A 25,054-nucleotide genomic window follows, 5' to 3' on the forward strand; every position below is an offset into this window, starting at 1 on the left:
TTCATCTGCACACATATGGGCCTGCACCCTACACATGAAATTTAAAATAAAAATGCAAACAAAAGCCTAACATTCTTCTATTTAACATCTTTTCTTCCCATTATGTCATTGCTAGTTCTATCGAATTTTTTTTCCTATGGTTGATCCCAATCCATTCTTATGGCTCACTTTTTTTTTTAATCTCACAAACATTTAAATAACTATTAGCCAAAGACTGCATTAAGAACTTAGGATCAACTGCCAACAACACAGAGAAAGTTTCCACCCTCAAGGTGTTCACAGTCACTCCAGACTAACTTCCCAGCCCACCATGAAAGTCCCCAACCCACAGCCAAGACCCCTGGGGGAAGGAGGCTGTCCCAAAGAGCTTACTCAGTACCTTAGCTCTGCAGACACCCTGGGCTGCATCACTGGGCAATTACAACACAAGAAAGGAGTACGGTGGAGAACCCAGCCCAGTACCTACCTCACCAGGGACCACACTGCTCCTGGGGACACAGGGAACCCGCTGCTCTTGGGCTCCGGTGGCAGTGGTGAATGGCAGCCTCCCCAAGAATCTTTGTGTGAGAAGCGCTGCTTTCTGCTCTCACGGTGGGGGGTGGGCATGCTGAGAGGAGGGTTGGGGGTTCCCTGGCTGCTGTGAGCTGTGCTGACAGATCACCCCATTGCTCCTAATAGTTCACAGAATTGAGGAAAAAAACAGTCAGACAAAATGACAAGACTTGTAACAAAGCAGCAGCCACCCCTTGCTTGCCTAGCTGAGATACCTAGAAGGATGTGCTTTTCAAGTCTCCAAGTACCCCGTGTCTGCTGTTTGCAGCTACCTACTTTCATAAGCATAACTGCATTTCAGTTTTCCTTTTTCAGTTTTATTTTTACTGGCACATATTCACTGTGCTGCTAGGTTTCGTGAGGATATTTGCATGTAAGTATATGATGCTCTTTAACATATTCCCTCATACCCTCTGACCTTCCTCTTCTCTCAGTTTACTCCCCTTCATTCCCAAGACAGTTCCAAGGGAATCCTACATGCATACATACATATATATACAGCTATATAACCACAAATGAGAGGAAAATATGTGCTAATTGTCTTTCTGACTTAATTCACCATATATGATGACCTCCAGATATACCCATTTTCCTACAAATGATATAATTTCTTTCTTCTCTATGGCGGAATTCCTTTGTATATAATTAACTTTATAGAGTCCTCTGTTGATAGACAACCTATGTCGATTCCATACCTAGCTGTTGTAACTAGTGCTGTACTAAAGATCCATGTGCTAAGTATGCTGACTTAGAGTCTTTCTGGTAAATATCCAGAAATGGTCATATGATAGATCTATCTTTGCTTGTTTGTTTGTTTGTTTTTATGTAACCTCCATACTGATTTCCACCGTGGCTGTGTTACTTTGCAATCCCACCAGCAGTGTATAAGTATTCTCTTATCTCCACAATTTCATCAGCATTTGCCACTTGTTGTTTTCCTAATGACTACATGTAAAACTGTAAGAATTATGGGTTTGATTAGGGAAGAAAATTCTACATGCTTGAACTCCAGATATTCCCCAGTCACTCTGAGCATCACAATCCACACACAAAACAAATGAACCTTTTCAGTTTTAAGAGGAAGATGGGGTACTCAATAAGCTTTCTCTTAAACTGGAAAATGACATGACCTGTGAGTGAGTACACATGAATAGCCAAACCTGGTTCCCACCAACCTCTTAAGGCTCTTAGGTTATGCAACTAGAGCAAGCAGATAGGAGCTCACTCATGAGTAACAGCCATCAGAACTTGGGGACTCAAAACAAGCTGCTAATACTTGCCGTTCATAACATGATTTTCTTTGTGAATCAGGATTCCCTCAGCAGGACACAAGCAAAACAAACCAGGGGTGCAGACTGGCATTCAGTACAGCTTCTTTGAATTCCAGATGTGGCAGTCTTAGAAACCATGAGTCAGAAAAAAACCCTTCCTCCTTCAAGTTACAGTTGTCAGGTTTATCATAACAAGAAAAGTCACTAATAGGACACCGAGGTTGGAAATCACTTACGACTTGTCCTGCTGGTGGGAGGGGGAGAAGAGGTCATACACCAAACACACTCCAAACACAGTGACGCCCGTCTCCTTCACCAGCATGGCACAGGTCCCCAGAAACAAGCTGAGCAGCAGGAAGAAGGGAGAAGCCGTGGCGGGGAAGCACTGCCCTGCACAGTCCTGATCCAGACTCCTGCAAAGCAAAGTGGGTGTTTCCTTGTGAACACAGGGGTTGCTATGACACAGTACCTTTAGAGATGCATCTAGTGTAGAACAAGGCAGAGAGCAAAGGTCCCTCCAAGAGCATTTGCCATCAACTGCTGAAAACTGTTGAGATGGTGGGGACGGAGAGGTGGTTCAGTGACTAAGAGCTCTCGATGCTCTGCCAAAGGAAGGGAGTTTAATTCCCAGAACCCTCATCAGGCAGCTCAGAAGCCCCTGTAACTGCAGCTCCAGGAGATCCTATGCCTTCTTTGGGCCTCCTCGGGAACACACACACACACACACACACACACACACACACACACACACACACACACGCACGCACACATTTTTTTAAAAATTTTGTTGAAATGGAAAAAAGTCCAAAAAATATCAACTTAAAACTACATTACAGTATGCAAATTATGATGCAATATGGTTTATAATGAATGAACACTAAAAAGACATTTCCAACACTAACATAAGGGTAGATTTAGTAGATAGAAAGATGTTTAAGTGAATATGTTTCAAGCAAATAACACACATTACTAACAAATACGCATGAACTAAGAAGCCAAATTCCCTGGTATAAACCACAGACATGCAGTTAGCAAACAGGACACCATTCCTCAGAAATGGGAGAATTAACATGGTATCGGGCAGGGAATGGATAAGTGACAGATGTCAAGTGCTCATCACCATGATTAAATCAAAGTGTTTTTACACACATATATGCACAAAACAGGAGAGATATATGTAAATAGTATTTCTCTTGATGATGGAACAATAGGTTTTAAGCATTTTTCTTTTCTCTTGACTACTCTATCTGAATTTACTTTCAATATACATATAATGAGTAATTTTTAAAATTAATTATTTGTATATATGTGTGTGCCTGTGTGTGGTTTTGCATACATGTGAATGCAGTTGCCTATGGAGGCCACAAGAGGCCATCAGATCCCCTGAAGCAGGAGTTACAGGCAGTTGGGAGCCACCCAGTATGGGTGCTGGGAACCATTCAGGTCCTCTGCCAGAGAAGTGTATGCTCTTAACTACTGAACCATCTCCGAAGTCCTGTAATCTTTATTTTTGATCATAATTTCATATAGGAATTTTCAAGATGTTTTCAATGTTATTTTCCAAATTATAAATGGAACTAGTCCTAGGAAACATGGCTATTTCCTCATATAGGTGCACAGTCACCGGCTCACTCTCCCTTGAAGGGAGTGCCCATACTCTGTCTGTATTGTGACAGCTCCTCCTATGTATTGCATCTTGGAAGAATTAGATAAAATTACATGCAAAATTTATGGTAAATATACATTTTTCCATGGGGTTGGTCCAGAACTTAAATTTCCAAAGGTAAGCAGGGCACACACAATCAATCACCTGTGATGATCTGGCTCACACCCACACAGACAGGGGCACACTGCAAAGCTCATCATGTTCTTAGATACATCAACCAAACAGAAAATTTTAAATTAAATCAATAGATTGATTCTGGTCCAACACCAGAGCAAAGAGAAAACACTAAATCTGACCTTAAGTTTTAAGATGTCGTAACAGTGTTCGCACGATTAGGATGTTGCAGACAGTGTCAAAGCTCGGGCCTGGCGATGAACACTGTACTAGTCCGGCTCCACTCCTGTTAGCAACATCTCCTGGAGCTCCATGCATCTCACCCCAGACCCAAGGCCTCCACTGGACTATACCAGTGTCCTCTGCCATATGGTATTTCCCTGCCAGATGATTCTTTGTCGTGAGGTCTGTCTTATGTACTGCAGGGCGTCTGTCCAGGGGCATTTTGACTCTCTATCTACTAGATGCCAGTGGCACTTCTCCAGTGTGACAACCGAGATGACTGATATCACAAGGGCTCTGGCCTAATCAGTGCTTTAATATATCAATGGATTCAAAGTCTGAAGAGAGTACTGGAAGATGGAAGACCTGAGGGAGGTGGGGCTTGCTTGGAGGAAGCAGTCACTGAGAGTGTGTCCTTGGAGGAGGCTATCTCATGCACCGGACCTGTTATTGCTTCCCTCTATATCCTGTCTGCCATGAGGTTAAGTATTCACTGCCACATGCTCTTGCATTCTGTCTGGATACATGGGGCCGAGACCCCTCTCCCTTTCACGTACAATGGCAAGAAGCACAGCCTCCTTTGGGCCATATAACCCAAGGTCATGGGCGGTGCAAACACCACGACAAACAATTCTGTCTGTATACATGGGCCAACCAACCATGACTAAAATTTTGAGCCAAAATAAATAATTCTTCCTTTAGGCTGTTCTCTTGGATATTTGGGTCACAGGTATGCAAAAGCAGCTACTATACTCAAGGAAGAAGGGAAATGGTTGATAATTCAATACCCCTGATTTAGAACAATGTTCTTAAAAGTCAGTCACTGGGCTTTGTAAGTTACAGGTCATCAAATTGATCCAACAGCCAAGTTTACAAATCCCCAGCCAGCATCTATCTCTCCATGAAGTCAGCTGATAGAGTTGACTTGGCATCTTTAGGAAGACACCCTGAGCTCTCTATTCCAACTCACATCTTTCTGACTCATTCTTCTCTGCATGTGGTATGTCACAAGTCAGTTAAAAATGCCTTCACTTTGGGGATAAAGGCACAATGTCATAGAAAGAGGTTTCCTGTATTTTGACAAAAGGATTCTAAAGTACAAAACTATAGTTAAGAATCAATACTTTCTAGTCAACCTTGTTATGTCACTGTGAATGGCTGTTGTAAGAATAATAGAAAAAGGTAAAACAGGGACAAAATGAGGGTAAATTAAACAAATCAAAGGCAAGTAAAATGGAGCACTGCAAACATGACTCTCCATCTATTTTTGTTCACAGCTAAAGTTCCATTCTCAGCCAGGATCAACAAGCAAAAGAATCAAGCTCTTAGATTCCCGGCACAGGGAATGATAGTCTTTTAACGCTGATGTGAGGGATGGGAAATGGTTCAGTGCATAAAGTGCCTGCTGCATAAGAAGGAGGCCTGAGTTCAATCCCTAGCATGCATTAAACGGGGGGAAAAATGTAGACACCACGTCTGTAATCCCAGCTCTGGGGGAGTGGAGACAGGCAGATTCCCAACAGGTTCTATGGGAGACCCAGCCTCAAAAGATACACTGGACAACAATCAAAGAAAACAACCAACATTGGCTTCTTGTCTCCATGAGAACATGTACATGCATGTGTAAGCACTACACACACAGAGAGAGAGAGAGAGAGAGAGAGAGAGAGAGAGAGAGAGAGAGAGAGAGAGAGAGAGGGAGAGGGAGAGGGAGAGGGAGAGGGAGAGGGAGAGGGAGAGGGAGAGGGAGAGGGAGAGAGAGGAGAATATTAAATGCTTCAGAATGGGGTTGGAAGACAACAGATCATCAGTGGATAAAAAGAGGGTTTCTCTCCCCAGTACCCACTGAGCATGTTACAGCCCACAGCCTCCCTCCGGTCATGCAGGGGTTTAGTGTATATGTGGTAGTATGTGACAAAGCCACAGAAGGGTTTGTTTATCCTCACTCACCTGTGGTAGGAAAGAAAGGCAAGCAGGAACAGGAGACATGCTAACACATCAGCTCTGCCCACGATGCCAGCCACCTAGAAGGTACAACACAATGAAATATGTAAAACTTGGAAAATGATTGTCACGGTATCTTGTGGAAGTGCATCTGATTGTAGACATATGAACAGCACAACAGAAAGCATGCTCTTTACAGATGGCAATCTATGGCCAAAACCTCTGATCACCTCTGATGTTACAGATGCTCCATGGTACACTGACAGGAGACAAGGAGAAGCAGAGGGACATAGTTTCCACACTTAACCTTATTTCTAAGTTCTCTTCCACAGAGGATCAATTCCCAGCATAAAAGTTTGTTCAGTTATTGACTTATTAAAACATACTTTAAGGGTTGTGGGCATAGCTCAGGGGTAGAGTGCTTGGCTAGACTGTACAATGCCCTGGGTTTGAGTCTCAATAAACTCTATCCTCAAACATTGAGTGTCAGTCACTGTTCTCATCACTGGAGAGTGAGGTATGATGGGTCACTGAGTATTCACAGAGTGGAAGAAAAACAAAAGCAGAGAAATCAATATTTTTAACAATGGGGGAGACTCCTGATTGCTACAGAGTATATGTTTGTGTGTGTGCATGCATGCACACAGATGCATGTGTCTGTGGTTTCATAAGTCTGTCAATGCCCCATAATCCACTGCTCCACCTCAGACAAACACTGGCTCCCTAGAAAAGAGTCTTATTCTAGGGCTGAGGCTTAGGGAAACTCAAGAGCAACAAGAACCATTGTCTCATGTCAGAGTACAAAAGCACTCAGAAAATGTTAGTCAAAAGGAAAAAAAATCCAAAGAAAAGGGACTCCCGCTGAACAAACCTGAGAAAACTTGATTAAAACAAACAAGGAGCCTGATATATGAAAAACCACTGAAGACAGAGAAATCCACATCCACACAGATGACACATTGGTGATAAAGGTCACAAGTGCATAAACACAAACAGCAAATAAATGAGTGAACAAGCGGGAACTCTGCTCCTCTAAAAAGCCAGTCAATGTGTGCGGATAGAACAGCCAAGCTGGAAAATAACCATTGGCTCCTGGAAGAGCAAAGGTTGGAGGAAGCAAGAAGCCAGAAATACCAATTGATCTGGGAGGGTAACTCAGCAGTGAAGCACTCTTATCCAGAGAACCCAAGGCCCAGGGTTAGATCCTCAGCACCACGAAAACGAACATAAACAAGAGAATAACAGATGGTAACTCTAACTCTAGGACATGAAAGTTTTTTGAGATGCAAGGTATCTACATGACTTCAAAACATTTCCTCACCAACTTAATTTTCATAAAAATAAAAGAGTGAAGACACTATGGAGAGGATGTATTAAGGTGGCACACCACATCCGCCAGGAAATCAAAATGAAAATTATCTTCAAAGACACGACAAAAACACCATGCAGGCCTATTCTAGCCAAGGATATACAACTAATCACATGCATGAGAAAAATCAGACAAATTCAAGGAGAGACACAATCCATAAGAAGGAGGATGTAAACATGTTACTAAACATAAATACATACTTTAAATTATAGCATATTAATCTGCATTAAGATCTGCATTACATTTGTGTTACATTATATTTTTACTTATTATGACTCCTAATTATGTTACTACTTATAACTTATTATAATAGAAAATCATAAACTTATAGGTCTAGTGTACATATATGTGCATTATATACTGATAATGATATTAAATTTTATACACTTAAAGTATGTATTATTTATTTAGATATGATATATATTACTTTTATTTTCAAGGCATACATTTTAATATGCTGTGCCTCTAAGAAGTATTTGTGTTATGAATTATATAGTATATATTTATATAACATTTATAAGTTGCACTCAAATATATTAAAAACATTTTCTACTACATACATTTTAATATAAACTCATATTGAAATTTATATAATATATGATAGAAAGACAGTGTTCAGGACTGAAAGAGATGAAACCATGAATAATTCTCTCCGTGTTAGGAAATACACAACTGAATTATTGATGTGTGGAGGAGCATGAATTATGCAGCCTTCTCTAACTGCTTCAGAAAACAAACAATATTTTTGTAGAGAGGGAGGAAGAGAGGAACGACAACACAGAGCCAGCAAAAGTTAAACTCAGTGAGCCTTGATCAAGACCACAGAGCAGTGTAAGCATTAAGTGCTGAGCATTAACTTGAAGTGCTGCTTGAGAAGCTGGATGGGCATGCAGGGGCGATGAGGGATGCTTTACAAACCAACATTATTGTGTCTGTACGGTGTGTGTGTGTGTGTGCGCGCGCGCGCGCACGCATGCACGCTCGTGCATGTTTCTCTTTGTTTTTTAAGATACAAGATATAAAATTGTAAAGGAGAAACAGGGACATAGTTTTAAAAATATTTCTGTTCTAGTTCGCTTTCTATTGCTGTGACAAGGGACCCTGACCAAAAGAAACCTGAGGAGGGAAGGTTTGTTTCCCTTTACAGCAGACCTCAAGGAGGAACCTGGAGGCAGGAAATGAAATAGTGGCCACGGGAAATGCTGCTTTCTGGCTTGCTCTCCATGGCTTGTTTCTTACACCACCCAGGACCCTGCCCAAGGATGTCACTGCACCCAGTGTGCGGGGCCCTTCCACGTTAATCATCTATCAAGAAAATGGCTTGCCTTCGGGCCAAACTTATGGGGGCGTTTTGTTAACAGAGGTTCCCTCTTCTCAGATGACTCTAGCTTGAGTCAAGTTGACAAAAACTGAACAACACAATGTCTCAGGAAGAGCTGGGCCAGGAGCTGTTTACATGGGAGATGAGTAAGGCTGATCTCTCGGGCACAGGAAACATTGTCACCCATGTCGGAGAAGACCCCAGGTCCATGTGCACTGTAGAATCAGCCAATGTGAAGAGAAAATAATGTTCAGGGGATCTGAACCACTAACATACTATGTTATGAGCACACTGTACAGTCACATGAGAGGCCATGGTGTGGGTGTGGAAGATCACCTGACTTCTGAAACCCAACTGAGACCCCAGTTTGTTATCTCATATGATAACACCTGACTGCTGTTGCCAATGAGGTGACATGTGAAGATTTTGGAGAAAGTTTTGTGAAACTCTTACGTCCAATGTAGCACTTCCTGTGTGGTTTATAGAAACTATCCTACATGATATCTTTATTTAGCTTTATTGGGTAGCTTAGTGTGTCTATCAGTTAAAAATCTAAAATCAGAGCAGGTCACATTCTGGGAAAATTTCAAATCCTTCCTATACCATGAGAAACCTGGACACAGACCAAGAACCGCAAGGGCACAGAGCGAAAGCTGTGACCTAGCTGCCTGAACCACACACGGTGTTCATTAACTGGCTGATCTATAAGGAGCTTGAGAGCCATATCAGAGAAGGTGTGTGACTCTGAGGAGGTAGGCAGTGTGCACAAAGGTATAAGAGTTCAGATTCAGGCTGAGCAAGGACTGTGCACGTCCCATTGAGACTCAGATGGACTCAGTGACCACTGCTGTCTTAGAACATTTAACTCAGCATACACTCAAGAAGGTTAAGAAGACAGCCCACCCAGCCTGCCATGAAGCCCTGGGGCAAAGCCTAAAGGGATACTCATCCCAGACAGATGATGTGGCCAACAGCAAGCCTTGCAAGCGGATTCTGAGTATAGCAAGGTGGAGTACAGAAGTCACACGCTACACAAGCAGAACTGGAACTTGCAAAGTGTCTTGAAACCCTGCTCCTCACTCTGAGCCAATCTGGAAAGAACAGAAGACTGTGCCAGTTGAATACACCAAGACATAAAGAATATACTAACTGGGTATGCTGACTCCTGCCTGTCATCCCTGCACTGGAAGGCTGAGACAGGAAGGTCACGAGTTCAAGACCTGCCTGGGCTACACAGTAAGACCTCACCTCAACAACATCATCATAATGTAGAGTCAGTTCAGAGAGGGTGTGACAGTGTTAGTGCTGATGCTAACAGGCTGCTCAAGAGGCTAAACCACAATGTACATATTAAATGCCTACTCTTGTACCCCTTGAGCTTTTTCCTTTTTATTTCTTTTTTACATTCAGACACAAGGCCACATCTATCACAATGAGCAGTTGTTGCCAGAAAAGAAAAAGGTTCTGGCTACAGGATCTGGGAAGCATCACAGAAGGGCAGCTCTGCAATCCGAGAGGTAAAGAAGAGTCAAGGAGGATTTTGGGAGTTTAAGACTGGGGAACATGACCTGCAGCCAGAAAAGGCACTCCCACTCATTCCTCTTGGAGGGTAGGAGACCCTGAGGCGGCCGTTCTGGAAGGGGAGGCAGAAGTGACGGCGCATGTGCAGTCAATGGAGCGAACGCTGAGAACCACACGCAGCAGAGGTGTAAGGGTGAGGAGGTGAGGCTAGCTATGGTAATGGGGATGAACCTGCCATGTCCGGACATAAAGGAGCAGTCGGGCCACTCGTGGTGAGTAGAAATACATACACATTTCTCAGCCACAAGCTTCAGGCCTTCATCACTTGGGGCTGTTTTGTTAAAACCCTGTTAACACACTGGAAAGTGCTAGTGAACACAACTGAATAGAATCTAAAACAGATGAGTCTCTCATACCCCAAATGCTTGACACCAAAAATGTCTCAGAGTTTGTATTTTTTAATTTTTATTTTTTTTTTATTTTAGAATATCTTCATGCACAAGCAATAAGGTGTTTTGGGGATGGGACCTAAGACTAAACACAAAAAAATTCACCTATATTTCTTTATACTTTATACACACAGTCTGAGGGTGAACTTATACAATATTTTTAGCATTGCCATGTTTCAGTTGCGACCTGTCTTGTGAGGTCAGATAAGGAATTTCCCGCTTGTAAAAAAGTGTCAGGCTTTGGAGAATTTGGAATTTGAGATTTTTAGGTTAGGGGTGTCTGAGCTCTAATGGGCATGTGGACCTGTCAGCCAGGATAACAAAACCACAGGTGGAAAATGCCCATTAGAACTTCATTTGCCTTCAGGTTATAATGTGTTATTTTAGGAATGCTATTGACAAGGTTTATATCAAGTAGACTCTGTATAGAGTTACAAATATTTGTTTTATCTGCAAGAATGAGCTCCATTAGCATCAGACAAGGCCAGGAACGTGGACGAAACATGTGACAAAGGCTAAGAGCCAGACCAACTGATTAGATCAGAGCCAATCTTTTCCTGAGCCCTCCTGTTCAGATTCTAGAAATGCTGGCTTTAATCTTCAAACTCTTTGTGCCTGATCTTGCTTTCACTTCTGCAAACCAATCTCTATGATGCCCAAATTTAAATTTTCATAGGAGAATCACAATAATTTCCCCAATATTTTTCATGATTCAGAATTCAGAAAGGCATAAATTTTCAAAGAAATACAACATTAGGAAACCTGCCCAAAAATATCCCAAGATCTGCCCAAGAATCTCCAGGGCTTAAATGAGGTAGTCTAGTCCCCTTCACTCCCTGCCCTGCAGGACACTACCCCACTGTCACCATATGCATTCATTCAAATGTTAGCGGAAAGATAAGATTAACCAATGTGTCCCACGAGCTTAAACGTGAACTAACTTTTCTCCCCTGTTTCTCTTACACAGATTTGTGTGTCTAGTCTCGGGCTTTCTGTGAGCTTGTGTATAAACCAGGGGAGGAACTCTGCTCCCTATCCCTACAATCTCCTGGCACCTACAAGCCTAGACTCGTTAGCTATTTGTTAACTGTCTCACTTATAAAGCAAGCCACATCAGCATGCTGACACACAATCATATCGATGCTTCTAAACCAAATTCCACCCCCAAATTTAAATTTTCCATCCTTCCTGGAACAATGTGACATATGGTCCCATTTTCAGTCTTTTTTGACAAAGATGAGTGATTTCCCAAGACCCCCGTGTCTTACTGTGCATGTTTAATAATTTATCACTAATTGTCTATGAAGTGCATTGCTTCTCCTGTCTCTCTGTCCTCCTCCCCAGAAACCCGAGCTTCAATCTATAATTAAATAGGGACTCCATTTCGCTCTGTAGTGTAAATGGTACGTTGGGTCAGGCTTGTTCACCTCTTCTTCACAGCTCCTTCATCTTGCAAAAACAAGTACCTTCCCAGTATCCTTTTCCAAATAACGGCCCAGCTCTTCAACACCTCTGCCTCTTTAATTGTGTTACTATGGACTTTTTTATTAGCACAAAAGCCCCTGGAAACCCCTTTCTAAAGGTCATTCTGCTAATAGGATTTGCCTGTTTTTTTAGAATCCATCTTAACCTCTGTCAGCTCGTGATCACACTGCCCAAGGTTGCCTGGCATGTGCACTCTCTCTCCTCAGTCGCTGAATTAAAACTCCAACCACACAATCGGTTGGTTTTTCCTGCAGTAACTGTCCTTAAGCACAGTACAGATCTGGGACTGTAATTCACAAATTGTCAAAATTATAATATCATCCTGGCATTCAAAATGACCAACACTGCCAGGAACAGAAATCTTTGGTTATTTTCCTTCATATCATGTCCACAAAGTCCATTGGAAAGTTAGGTGCATTTCTCATCTACTTAGGTTCATACATAAAATTGATAATCATACTTTTAAATACTAAAAGAATCTAACCTCTCATATACCATAAATACTGACATTTTTAAATTAGGCTTTATTATACCCAAGGGGGCCTGAGCAGCTCCAGCTGCCTCATCTTCTGCCTAAACAAAGGGGTGTTTAATTATTTTCTTTTCTTAGTTTGTTGAGACAGCATTTCATGTACCCTAGGTAGGCTTAGAACTCTGTACTACATAACCCAGGATGACTGTGAACTCCTGATCTCCCTGCCTCCACTTCTCAAGTGCTGAGATCACTGGCCTGGGCCATCACACTTGCTAGGGAGAGCTTTCTTTCAGTGGACACCTCTGGAGCCTTCTCTTCCTGTGAACTTCTTCAGCGCTATTCCCCTTCAGTATTTCCTCTTGATGCATTGCAGACTAATGTTTAAACATATTTTATTTATCAGATTACCTCTCTATTGAAAATGCATATGGATTCTTTTGGTGCGTGTATGCTGCAAGACATGGAACTCAGGGTTTCATACACACTGGGCAATCACTCTACCATAGAGCTCTATCTATCTATCTATGGTCCTTAATTATCTTTTAAATTTCCTGGGATAATCATAAATCTCTACATATTATATTTTAATTATGTATTAGTATTTTGGTTATAATTAGCATCATGATGAAAGTAGAAAAATGTTAAGCACTAAACACGAAGGTGTACATGTTATTACATGTGGCTGGTTTTGGTATCTGTGGCTAGTCTATCTTTTTGTAGAAGATTAAGATAGTGTGCAACACAATTCCAAGTCTGATTTCCACCTTTTAGGTGGTTCACATGCACGAGAATGGAAGGATGTGTGCTATAGGCATGGCTTAATGCTCTGAACTCCAAAGTCAGAGACAATTACCACTTAGGGATCCACCATCTCATGTAATGTTTTATGATCCACAATCTAACAAGTCAGCCATGTTTGACTTGAATTTGGACAGAAGCAATGAATGTAAGTACATTAGTCTTTATAGCAATCTGCCATCAAACTCTCCTCTCACTGTAACCATTTCACAGAAGTATAGTAAACAGCTTTACCAAGACACCCTGGAGGACTGTTACTTACACGTCAAACTCTTCCACTTATAGGAACTTTGCCCAGTCTAACACACACACACACACACACACACACAATTTGTCAAACCTCAAGCTCAGGGATTTAGAATTCTGCTCATGAAAACATAGTCATCATATGCCAAATTGGCAAGACCAGTCCTCACAGTAATATCAATTAATTGAATCAGACTTCTCATGCCAGTTCAAATAAACATTCCATGAATCCCTGTGGACACTATTTCACTTCTGACTCAGAACTTTAACACAGAGTACCACCCAGTACCTCTAACACCAGGTTGTATTCTTCATGGATATAGGCATAGCCGGGAAGTCCTTCTCTACAGAGGCATCGCAACACCCACACATCAAACTGTCCTTTGCAGGGGTCCCAGAGGTGTGCACTGCTGGGACACGGTCAGATCACAGTGCATGAGCATTCCTCATCCAAATGAGAGAAGGACAGATGAGAACAACTCCAGAAGAGACCTAATGTGGCATCTTTACCAAAAGTGTGCTCTTGGGTAGATCTTCAAGAAAGCATCCAGGTGCCAGCAGAGGCTCCACAAGCCATTCTTTGGAAGCCATAGTGCCTATCACCTACTGGAAGGCTTCATTCTCTGAAAACCTTGGTGCCTGTGCCCCGTCAGAAAGCTTTTACCTACCCATAGCAACACATATAAAAGAAATCAGCCACTGCTACTAAGACTTGACACAGTGGCTTCATGACACCATCTCGTCTGGTACATGATGAATCAAACCCTCTTAAAAGAGCCACAGATCCAAAAGCAATACCTTCTGAACAAAGTCTTCCTCACACAAAACTAGTAAACTTCTTATTGAGTAACTCAGAAAACAATTTCTAAGTCCATCCTTGTAACTTGGGAGAATGTCATCTTTCTCTAGCTTTCTTCCTCCAGCACCTGTAGTTTCGTAACATAAACACAGGCATGAAGCAGAGCAGGGATGGTGACATTGTGGTAGAGTTTTCATAATGCCCTCTGCTATCTAAAAGCACACAGGATTTAAATTTTTTGCAAATAAAAAATTGGAAGTATCCTTTACCTCTTATAATAATCACAGCCCCTGTGAAAAGAAGCAACTGAATGCTGGGCAGAGCCGATATGAACATTCTAAAAGCAGCATTGGCAAGCAGAAGTGCACAGAGGTCAAGCTAAACATGACATGGGTCTTTCAAGTCATGAGATTTGAAAGGGGAGAAATGACTGGTTTAGCTGATATATGCAGACAGACGTTTGGCTGCTAGTGGTCATTATTTCATAGCGCCCATTATACTCACCGCCTCAGTGTGGACCGGGTGCACTGCAAACAGCAGGGCTGTGACAAAAGCCAGTCCACGATTCTTGAAGACTGTTTTATCACAGGTATACATCAGCACGAGGGTCACCAGGCAGTGTAGAATGACATTCACCACATGAAAGTAGAAAGGGTCCATGCCAGTCAGAAATATGTTTAGCCTGTAAAAATTAAAAATAGAGCAGTCTGTACGAGCCATAATCACAATATGAGCACAAGAGATCCATCCATCATTTAAGAAGACAAGCTATTGGATAATAGCTTCCAGGGACTCTCAACACTTTATGCTTGTGGACGGTCCAGTTTTTTCCTATCTCAGAACTGGCTCATCTACAGAAATCAATGCAGAGACAGCACACTGCTATTCAGGGAACTTGGACCTCTCAAGGAGGCAAATAGACGGGCATCACTCCATGACTCACCAAAGCCCTCCCTTCCTATTATTCTTGCATTTACTTCGAGCCCAGGGGAGGGTCCCAAGTGCTGGTGTCAAAGCCTTGGCCCCTGGAGATGAACAGAAACCAGGAGGCTGCAACTGTATCTCAGCCAGGACAAACCAGGCATGAACGTGTACTCTCAGCCACGGTCCCACCAGGAACCACATTTCCAGGTCCTACATCTGGAAGCTGAGTCTCATTGCCACCGCACACAGGGCGTTAGCAATGCTGGTTACTCTAAGCTGCAGCTAAGACAACACAAAGGGCAAACTCAAGTGAGGTTCCGGTGTATGCAGGGTTTTTCTTAGTGTTTATTTATTTTGTATGTGCACGTCTGGGGTTGGGTAATGGGGAGGGTAGGTGCATGTGTTCACACATGTATGCCACTGTGCACATGTGGAGGTGAGAAGACAACCTACTGGAGTCTTTCTTTCCCAAAGAAAGATGAAAGTTCTCTCTTTCCACCATGTGGGCCTCCAGGATCAAACTCAGGTCATCAGGCTTGGCAGCAAGCCTTTATCCACTGAGCCGTCTGGATGGCCAGGGTTTGTTTTTTAACACAAGCTCCCACTGATCTGAGAATCTGATTGTTAACACTATGATAAGCCAACTAAAAGAGAATCACAAACAGAAGGGAAATCAGGTGCTCATCATAAAAAAAATGGCACCCAAACACAGAGCAGATACATCTAAAGGTCCCCTTTAATAACAGGATACAATGTTCCCAACTAAGTCTGTAGAGCAGTGGTTCTCAACCTTCCTAATGCTGCCACACTTTAATACAGTTCCTCGTGTTGTGGTGACTTTCCTTGCTACTTCATAACTGTAATTTTGCTACTGTTGTGCATTGTAGCGTAAATATCTGTGTTTTCCCATGGTCTTAGGTGACCCCTGTGGAAGGGTCATTTGACCAAATGGGTCGCAACCCACTAGAACTGCTGATGTAGAATTATAGGAGAAAAAAAAAAATTCCCAAACAAAACCTCTTGCTGGGCTTGGTGGCACAAACTGGTAATCTCAGCACTAGGATAGTTATGGAAAGAGGACTGGTGTGAATTTGAGACCAGGGCAGGCTACAGAAGTAAGCCCCTTCTCAAAAACCCAAACAAAAAAGTACTCTTATGCAGGGCAGTATGCACACAATAAGTAGTTTGATGGCCCACAGCTGGCTGCCCTCCAGTCCATCACACCAAAACAGCAATCCCAGGTCTTTATCCCAGTGCTCTTGACCTGCCCCTCTTACAAAACCACCCTCTTTGTCTAAACAACCAATCAAAAATGTACAAGTCACTCTTAGAGATGACATATGTGGGTTCTAAACAGCTGGCTTGATTTATGCACAGTTTGGACCTTCAAAACTAAATATCCCAAACTTCATTTGGGCACATGAATCTAAACACCACAGTTACTGGTTGTGTTGGTTTGAGAAATATCACTCCCATAGCTTTGTGTCCCCTGTTGGTGGCACTGTTTGAGGAGGTTATGGTGAGGAGGTGTAGCCTTGCTAGAGGAAGTACTTGACTGGAAGAAGGATTTGAGGGTTTATAGCCTCCCTTTACTTCCTGTTCCAGCCATTTTGCTACCATGCTTTCCCCACCACTGTAGACTGTACCCTCTGGAATTGTAAGCAAGTGGAGATGGGAGTCCCCAGAGCAAACAGGCTAACAAGACTAGCCATTCTGGTGAGCTCTGAGTATATAAGGAGCAGAGGACTCCCTGAGTGGATGTGTATTGTTGACATGGGCATGGCCATGCCAAGGACCCCAATGCCTCAGCCCCATGGGAATGGCAAAGCCTTACCCAAGTGATGTTCACCTACAGAGACTTCCCCTACAGAGACAGTGTGCTATACCTAATAAGCACACTGAGGTTCTGGGTAGCCAGGGGTGGTAGATGCCTTCCATCCCTCTGATCCCAGCTTTCCTATACCCACATCTGTGTATCTGTCCTTTCTTCATTCCCTCACTGCTCATAATCAGGGTTCCAGGACTGGAGCAGTGCAGGTCATGGTATCTAGGTTTGACTGAGACAGGGTCTCAATCGATAAAGTAGAAGAATGAACTAAGGATGACTGATTCCTGGCATCAATCTTGGACTTCCAAAAACATATTTACACACACGTCTCATAATGTTATTTATAAAATAGCAAGATCTAGAATGTGTAAAAAGATAGAGGTACATAAGCTTGAGACAAAATGCTAACAAAATTTTCAAACATAACCTATCTGGGAGCAGAGAGCTGAGTCTCTGATTCTGGAAGCCAATATGAGTGTACAGAAGAAAGGGAGTTAACTGATTAAGTTTCATAATTTAATAGAAGAGGGGCTGTGATCGATGCTCTGCATCTATGTCTTAACAGAGACATCCATCAAAATATCTTGAAGTCTGCCTGCATACATGACAGCCCAGGATGGATTTGCAGCCAATACAGAGTGGAGACTAATACATCAATGTCCTCCAGGACTGAGATCTCCAGTGCCTGTCACAGTGCCCTGGTGTTATCTCTGATCTGCCCAATGCCACTGCCAATAGCTCAGTGTAACTACAGAATCCACACTTACAAAGATTACACACTGTCTGCACTAAGAAGGGGAAGGGGACACTGGAAGACTCACTGAGATTCAGGGGCAAAGTGGCCACAACTGTTCATGTCAACACTATGCTGAGGGCTAAAACACACTGGGTACAAAAAAGAGCAAAATACTTGCATCCAGATTAGAACAGTATATATCCTATGGCCCAGAGGGATTTGTTACCCTCACCTGAAAAAGTTAATGTTCTCCAGCCACCAAAGCAGGGACAAATCCAACAGAGAGAAAAAGAGCCACAGAACTCAACAGTTCATCATTTCAGTTTATTCAACAAAATTTGCTAGGTGCTGACCACATGAGGCAGAGCCCAGAGAGACAACAAGAGATACGGTGTCTACTCTTAAAGGGTTAACAGAGTAGTGGGAAGAAGAAATGAACATGCACAGAACATCAATAGTGGCAGAGCTCTGGCAATGGAAGGACCTACCAGGTCAGAGCTCTCAACGAGGGAAATGTTCTCCAAGTGGAAAGAGAGGCAAGGCAGATGGTACCCAATGTGGGGCAGCAGGGCTGAGAGAGCATCTTAGACACTGGGGTCACCTGCACGAGGGAGTTCCAGGATGGTGGGGGTCCTCTGAAATGGAGTCTCAGGAAGGTGGGTTTGGGCACATGGGGGATGCTCAAGCTAGAGAGGGATGGTGAACAGTGTGCAAGGGACATGATGTTTGTGGAGCTTACAATGTTGCTCTCCAGTGTCTAGAGCAAGTGTCACTCATGGTTGTTACACAGTAAATATTGTAGTAGATGATGGATGGACAGATGGATGGATGAATGAAACGCTGAGACAATGCACTTACTTACTCTAAGTCTACCCAAGGAAGAAAGCAAGATTTAATTACATTAGAAACAAAATCTCCCAGGCCAGGCTCCCCCCATAAACAGTTTCTTTTCATCTTTATACATCTTTTCTTTTTTAATCAGCTAATATTTTTTAAAGATATTTGTATACAAATACTTCAAATTTAGTTTAAAATATTAGAAGACTTGACAGCTCCAGGCTGCCTGTGCTACATGGGAATATGTGGGTACCAGTTTCATTAGGGCAAATACTCACAATTAGCCATAGTCTCTAGTGTGCTTCTAATGAAAGCCACTCATTTATGATGACATGGGAGACTAAAAAAAAGACAGCATGACTTTTGTTTAAAGAAAAATAAAGTAAATTCTTGGAAAAGAAGTTATTCATGTACCTACAATGTAAAGTACTATACACCAAAGAACAAGTCAGTCCCCCAGTGACCCAGTCAACTGACACCTTCAGCAGCTGAGATTTCAACCTTTAGAGGAAAAGTACAAAGAAGGCCTCAGTTCAGAGAAAGTGGTAGCATGGAAGTGTGATGTTCTGTCTGGATCATCAATTTGATGGGATTTAGAGTCACTTAGGGGACATAACTCTGGGCCTGTCCATGGCACTGTTTCCTGAAAGGGTTGAGGGGAGACACTCATCCTCAAAGTGGCTGCCTGCTTCTGCTTCTTCCCGAGTGAGTCCGTGGCTGACATCAAAGCTTCTTCAACCTCAGCAGCTCTGCAGGGACCATCACATTGGGACTGCCAAGGCCTCTAGATTCAGGGACTGAGCAGCTTCTCCAGCATGCAGGTGGCCCTTGTTACCTAGCTTCTGCCATATAACCCAACCTAACAACTCTTTTACACTACGCATACATCCTATGGGTCCAGTGCCTCTAGAAAACTCCAGTGCAGATGGTAAACATTTGAAATAATATGTGTGCCTGGATGACCTAAACTGTCCACAGGAGTACAGTGACAGTCCCTTAACACCATCTAACCAGAACAGTGTCTCAGGTTCCAGGTCACCCTGACAGTACCTCCTTGAGGCACTCGTTAACAATTGTCTTCAGGAATTATGAGCAATTTTTCAGAGATTTAAGAAGCTAACTTCTCTCCATCACTGGAATCCATTGCATTCAGCACACAATAGATTCTAAAACAAATCTGTTGAATAAACAAACGGATTTAAATTATACTGGGAGTCGGAAAAGCCCATCTTTCCCTTTCAGCTCTAAGAATCGCTCATTTTATTTGGCTTAGTCTTCATTTCTCATTTAGAACTAGGACAAGCAGTAGGAAATATTTTTTTCTGAAATAATCTTAACAGGAATCTCTGACCAGCCACGAGCCTCTCAGTTTAATGGACTCCCCCTTCCTCTTCCTACACAGCTGACCAGGAGAATGGGGCATGAACTCAGAGCACTTAGATGGGCTGATCCAGGACAGCCACATCGGGTCCCAGGAAAAGTCCTAATGCCCAATCATCTGACACCAAAGGAGGACAAGGCAGAAGGGGCATGAGCTCCTTGTCTCTTCCCTCTCACAGTCAGGAGCTTCAGATAAACTCTCATTTCCTTTTAGTATCATTTTAAGAAAATATCCTGATCTAGGGGAAGAAGCAAAACCAAACTCAATCAGGATGGATCCCAGAAAGAGAGACTTGTGCTGGGGGACATACAGGGTCCATTCTCAGAGGCCCCTGAGTGTACTTCAGTCTGAATGCTCCAAATCCATGAACGAGCCAGGTCTGGAAACTGGGCTAGAAGGAAGGACTCTCCACTGTGGTAGCTCCAGTCCGCTCCTGTGCACCCACCACCACCACACACACCTGTATTCCCCCGGTACAGGTCAAACAACGTTCTAGATCAGTCTCTCTACTTCATTCAGCTTCCTTGGCATGAGTACCTGCCAACCCCACAACCCTGGTGCAGTCCAACAACTGAGCACCAAACTTGTTTGGCTGCCTCTCATGGAAGTGACGCCTGGTTGGGCACTCAAGCCCTGAGACTCAGCCTCCTGTAACCTGGGGTTTCTTTACTAACATCTGAAAGCCCCTCTCCGTGGCAGTCCCCCACACATATGTAGATCACAGTCACCTTGCAGGAAGGAACTGTCCCACAGCTTCTCCATTCTGTAGTTGTCCCATCAATAACAGTCTAGTGCCTTGGTGAAGGCAAAGCCGCCCGACGCTCTCTCCTCTCGGGGGGACTACAGTGGAACAGAAGATATGAGTGCACGCAGCTGTAGATGCCTGGAATATGAGCTACGTTGTACCAAGGACAAGGTGACATTTGGACCTCCCTAAGCATAGGCCTCCACAGGGTGCCAGTGGTCACCAAGCTTCTCTGTGCAACCTTCAGCTATGACTCCCTGCTCCTATCCCATCTCAAGAGAGTCAGAAGCAGATCTGAGAGGAAGCCTGAGATCTGCACCCAGGCAGAGAACTAGCAGAGCTAAAAGACATAGGTCTCAGACCTCAACTGAGGGCACACAGGGCGAGCAAGTTCAACAGAAAACGCAGTGTGCTCGAGAACTCAATCAGGAAAGGGGAGAGGGGTCAGTGCACTTCCTTCATCATCGTTTCTGGTGTGCATGTGTACCTGTACGCGAGATACCGATGTGTGTGCATTTGAAGAACCTCGGCTGTCATTCCTCAGGTGCCATCCACCCTGTTTTTGAGACAGATCACCAAGTAGGCTAAGCTTGCCAGCCAGCGAGCCCCAGAGACCTGCCTGTCTCTGCCTCCCCAGTACTGGGTTAATAAGCATAGTATTGCTACTATGCCTGACCTCTCCACTTCTTCCTTTCTTTCTTTCCTTTCTTCCTTCTTTTCTTTTTTTAACATGGGTTCTGGGAGATTGAACTCAGGTCCTCATGCTTGCCAGCAAGCATTTTACCTTCTGAGCTATTACTCCAACTGTATCAGCATTTACGATACTTTTCCTGGGTGTCCACAGCCCAGTACGACCCACCGAACATGCCCATCTTCCCTTGTTTCCATTTCCCCACCTCTAGCTGCCCTGCGGTTGTCAGGCTTGGGAATGGTTTCCATGGTCACCTTAGATCGCTCAACCAATACATAAGACCTGGTTCAGCTTGTCTCCCCTCTAAGGCGAATCTCATGGGCGCTCAGTCATTCTGGCTCTCTTCTCTATCCCTCCAGTTCTGGACAAATCAACAAATCATCACTCCATCCCTCTGAAGAAACAAACTATGCAATTGATGGCACCACAGGGTGGAGGGGATCCGGTTCTGACTGGATCCTCTCCTCACTGGGCATGAGAAAGCTGCTGCCCAGGAGAGGCGCCAACCACCATCACTGTCTCCTTGGCACTCTGAGTGATGACAGACTAAAGGGAAGACATTAAGGGGGACCCTGGGCAGGAACACTGGTGAGGGCACAGGAAAGAAAACATGGTCAAGAAGAGAACTGTCAAGAGAGAATCAGCAAACAGCTAGAAGAGCCCAATGTCACGTGTCTTAGTGATACTGTAACTAAGCTGCTAATTTTGCACTTACTTTCTTCAGGAAGGGTGTGTTCTCTAGCACCGCTGGGCACATTGGAGTTCTGACAGGGTCTACCCACAGTTACGGGAAATAACCTAGAGTTATCTCCTCTTGAGACTCCAGACTCCAAATATCCCCAAAGCACCTTCTGACCAACTGCTATAAAACCAGGGCTTGCCCATCTCCCTCCAGTTCTCCAAAGCTCCTGAATGCCTCACAGGATTAAGGAAATTGCTGCTCTACAGGAGTGTTAGAACAAAACTCAGGACCAAGGGCAGCTAGCCATGCCTGGCAGAAGGCCTGGAGAATCCTAAACACACACCTGCCAAGCCTCAGACGCACCCGGCTCAGAGCATCAGGGTGGCATAGAATCTACCAGGGAAGTGTGAGCGGACCCTGGGCTGGGGTTTTACTGGGGCTTTATTTTTTGGGCTTCATTATTTGGCCCATTTGATTGACATAGGACTGAAGTCAATCTGCAGTCCCCTTCCCCTCTTCAAATGGGAGGTAGAGCCGATATCACATAGCTCAAAGCCCATCTCTAATCATTACTGGTCTTTTTAGCTCCATTTAGAGCATAGGGCCCACAGTGTGTCACTCGCTCCTCAGGCGTGGTGAACCCATTAGTCTACACCCTGAATAATACGAAATTCCTCACATTGAGAAATCCCAAGGGTTTAGAAAGAAGGCTTCTCTGAAGGAACCCAAACCAAATACCAGACCAAATCTAGATGGCTGGACCATCTGCTTCCTTTGACAAGACTCTGAGGTTCCTGTGCTCCACCTGGTTACTTTAGAGAGAGAAAGCAGGGCATTGGCATGAATGGATCTTAAGCCTCCATGGGGAAGAGGGGAGGGTACAACCTCAGAGGTACAACCCCTGCCTCCTGCTCTGAACTTGCACCATGCACTCTGCAACTCTGTGTGCTTCAGTGGTGTCCTGGGGGAAGGGGAACCATGTCAGACTAAAGATCACCATTCTCTCCACTTTATAACAGCCACAGTCATCCTACAGGCAAAGCTGCCCTTGACCTGAGGAACACAGGGCCCTCAGGGATCCTCTGCAATGTCCAAGGAAATACTCCTCTGCTCCCCTTTTCTCTTCCAGAGAGGAAGGAAAAAGGTGAATTGAGACAGAAAACTGGGCTGGAGTATGGTGATATTTTATTTGTGCCGAAATGTGATTTTATTTGTATGTTAATAAATAAAGGTGCCTGGGGGTCAGAGCTAATAACAAGCCATTTAGCAGAAGTCTGGCAGTGGTAGCACACACCTTTAATCCCGATCACATGACAGGCAGATCTCTGTGTGTTCAAGGATACCACCAGCACGGAGACATACGCCTTTAATCTCATTACAACCATAGAAGACCTGGAGGTCTGTATAGACAGGCAATGACAAGGAGGTCATGTGGTTGGGTTTAGAACCAATGAGAAGGCAGAACAGAAAGTCAATAAAAAGACAGACACACAGGAAATAGGTCTCTTTCTCAGGGGAAGGATGGCAGCGGCAGCAAGGGGTAAGAAGGCGGTCTTGGTCTCAGCTCTTAGCTACTGCTCTGACCTCTTGGGCTTTTAACTCTGCATTTGGCTCTGTGTTTCTTATTTAATAAAACCGTTCAGAACTACATCTACACTGGAGAGATGGCTCAGTGGTTAAGAGCACTTGCTGTTTTTCTGAAGAACCTGAGTTGGGTTTCCACTACAAGAAGCTTACAACCCATCACTCCAGCTCCAGGGATATCTAGCTCCCTGTTATGGCCTCTACGAGCACTGCACCCCAGTGCATATGTATACAGACACATACACATACATACATACATACTACACACACAGATGCACATACATACATACACACATATAGACACACATACATACACACAGAGACACAGAGACATACAGACATACAGACACACACACAGATACACACACATACACATATACAGAGACACACATACACATGCACACAGAGACCACACAGACACATATACATACACACACACATACACATATACACACAGAGAGACAAATAGATACACACAGAGACAAACAGATCACACACATATACACAGGCACATACATACACACATAGAGACACACGTACATACCCACATACACAGAGACAAACAGATACATACACATACACACAGAGACACATATACACACAGACATATATATACATACACAGAGAGAGACACACACAGACACAAGGACACACATAAATATAGACACAAACACACACAGACACACAGACACACACACACACACACACACACACACACACACACACACACACACACACATCTTTTAAAAAGACAGGAACCAAGCAGACTTCCCATGCAAAGAGTGCAGCCCCATGTTTAATTCTTCAGCCCTACTTCGCAAGCCAGGCAAAGTCTACATGTTATAGACAAACAGCTCATAGGCAAAGTCTGCATGTTATAGACAGCTCACTGGCAAAGTCTGCATGTTATAGACAGCTCACAGGCAAAGTCTGCATGTCATAGACAGACAGCTCACAGGCAAAGTCTGCATGTTATAGACAGCTCACAGGCAAAAAGTCTGCATGTTATAGACAGCTCACAGGCAAAGTCTGCATGTTACAGACAGCTCACAGGCAAAGTCTGCATGTTATAGACAGCTTACAGGCAAAGTCTGCATGTTATAGACAGCTCACTGGCAAAGTCTGCATGTTATAGACAGCTCACAGGCAAAGTCTGCATGTTATAGACAGCTCACAGGCAAAGTCTACATATTATAGACAGCTCACAGAGCAGAGGCAGAACACTGAAACCAGTGATGGAAAATGACATCGGACAACAGTGGGTTTATGGAGGGCTTGGATGAGGACAGTCCCTAGAAGGTTCTTGTGCTGTGTGTGTGTGTGTGTGTGGTCCCAAGATGGTGGATCAAACCTGTGAGGGGTGTTCATGCCTCGAGGGCTCTGACCTAAGCACGGATTTTCCATCACTTCACTA

General features: G+C 43.8%; 1 protein-coding gene across 1 annotated transcript in view; it reads right to left on the reverse strand.

Moving 5' to 3' along the window:
* The window catches only part of Tmtc1 (transmembrane O-mannosyltransferase targeting cadherins 1), a 225,567-nt gene that overhangs the window by 192,971 nt on the left and 7,542 nt on the right, over positions 1 to 25,054 (reverse strand). Inside the window, 5 exon segments of the mRNA XM_052719103.1 lie at positions 467 to 597; positions 599 to 671; positions 2,060 to 2,236; positions 5,776 to 5,849; positions 14,737 to 14,914. Coding sequence (XP_052575063.1) covers positions 467 to 597; positions 599 to 671; positions 2,060 to 2,236; positions 5,776 to 5,849; positions 14,737 to 14,914 — 633 coding nt within the window.

The sequence above is a fragment of the Peromyscus californicus genome, unplaced genomic scaffold, assembly GCF_007827085.1.
Source record: "Peromyscus californicus insignis strain IS unplaced genomic scaffold, ASM782708v3 Scaffold_6__1_contigs__length_162567912, whole genome shotgun sequence".
Classification (NCBI taxonomy): domain Eukaryota; kingdom Metazoa; phylum Chordata; class Mammalia; order Rodentia; family Cricetidae; genus Peromyscus; species Peromyscus californicus.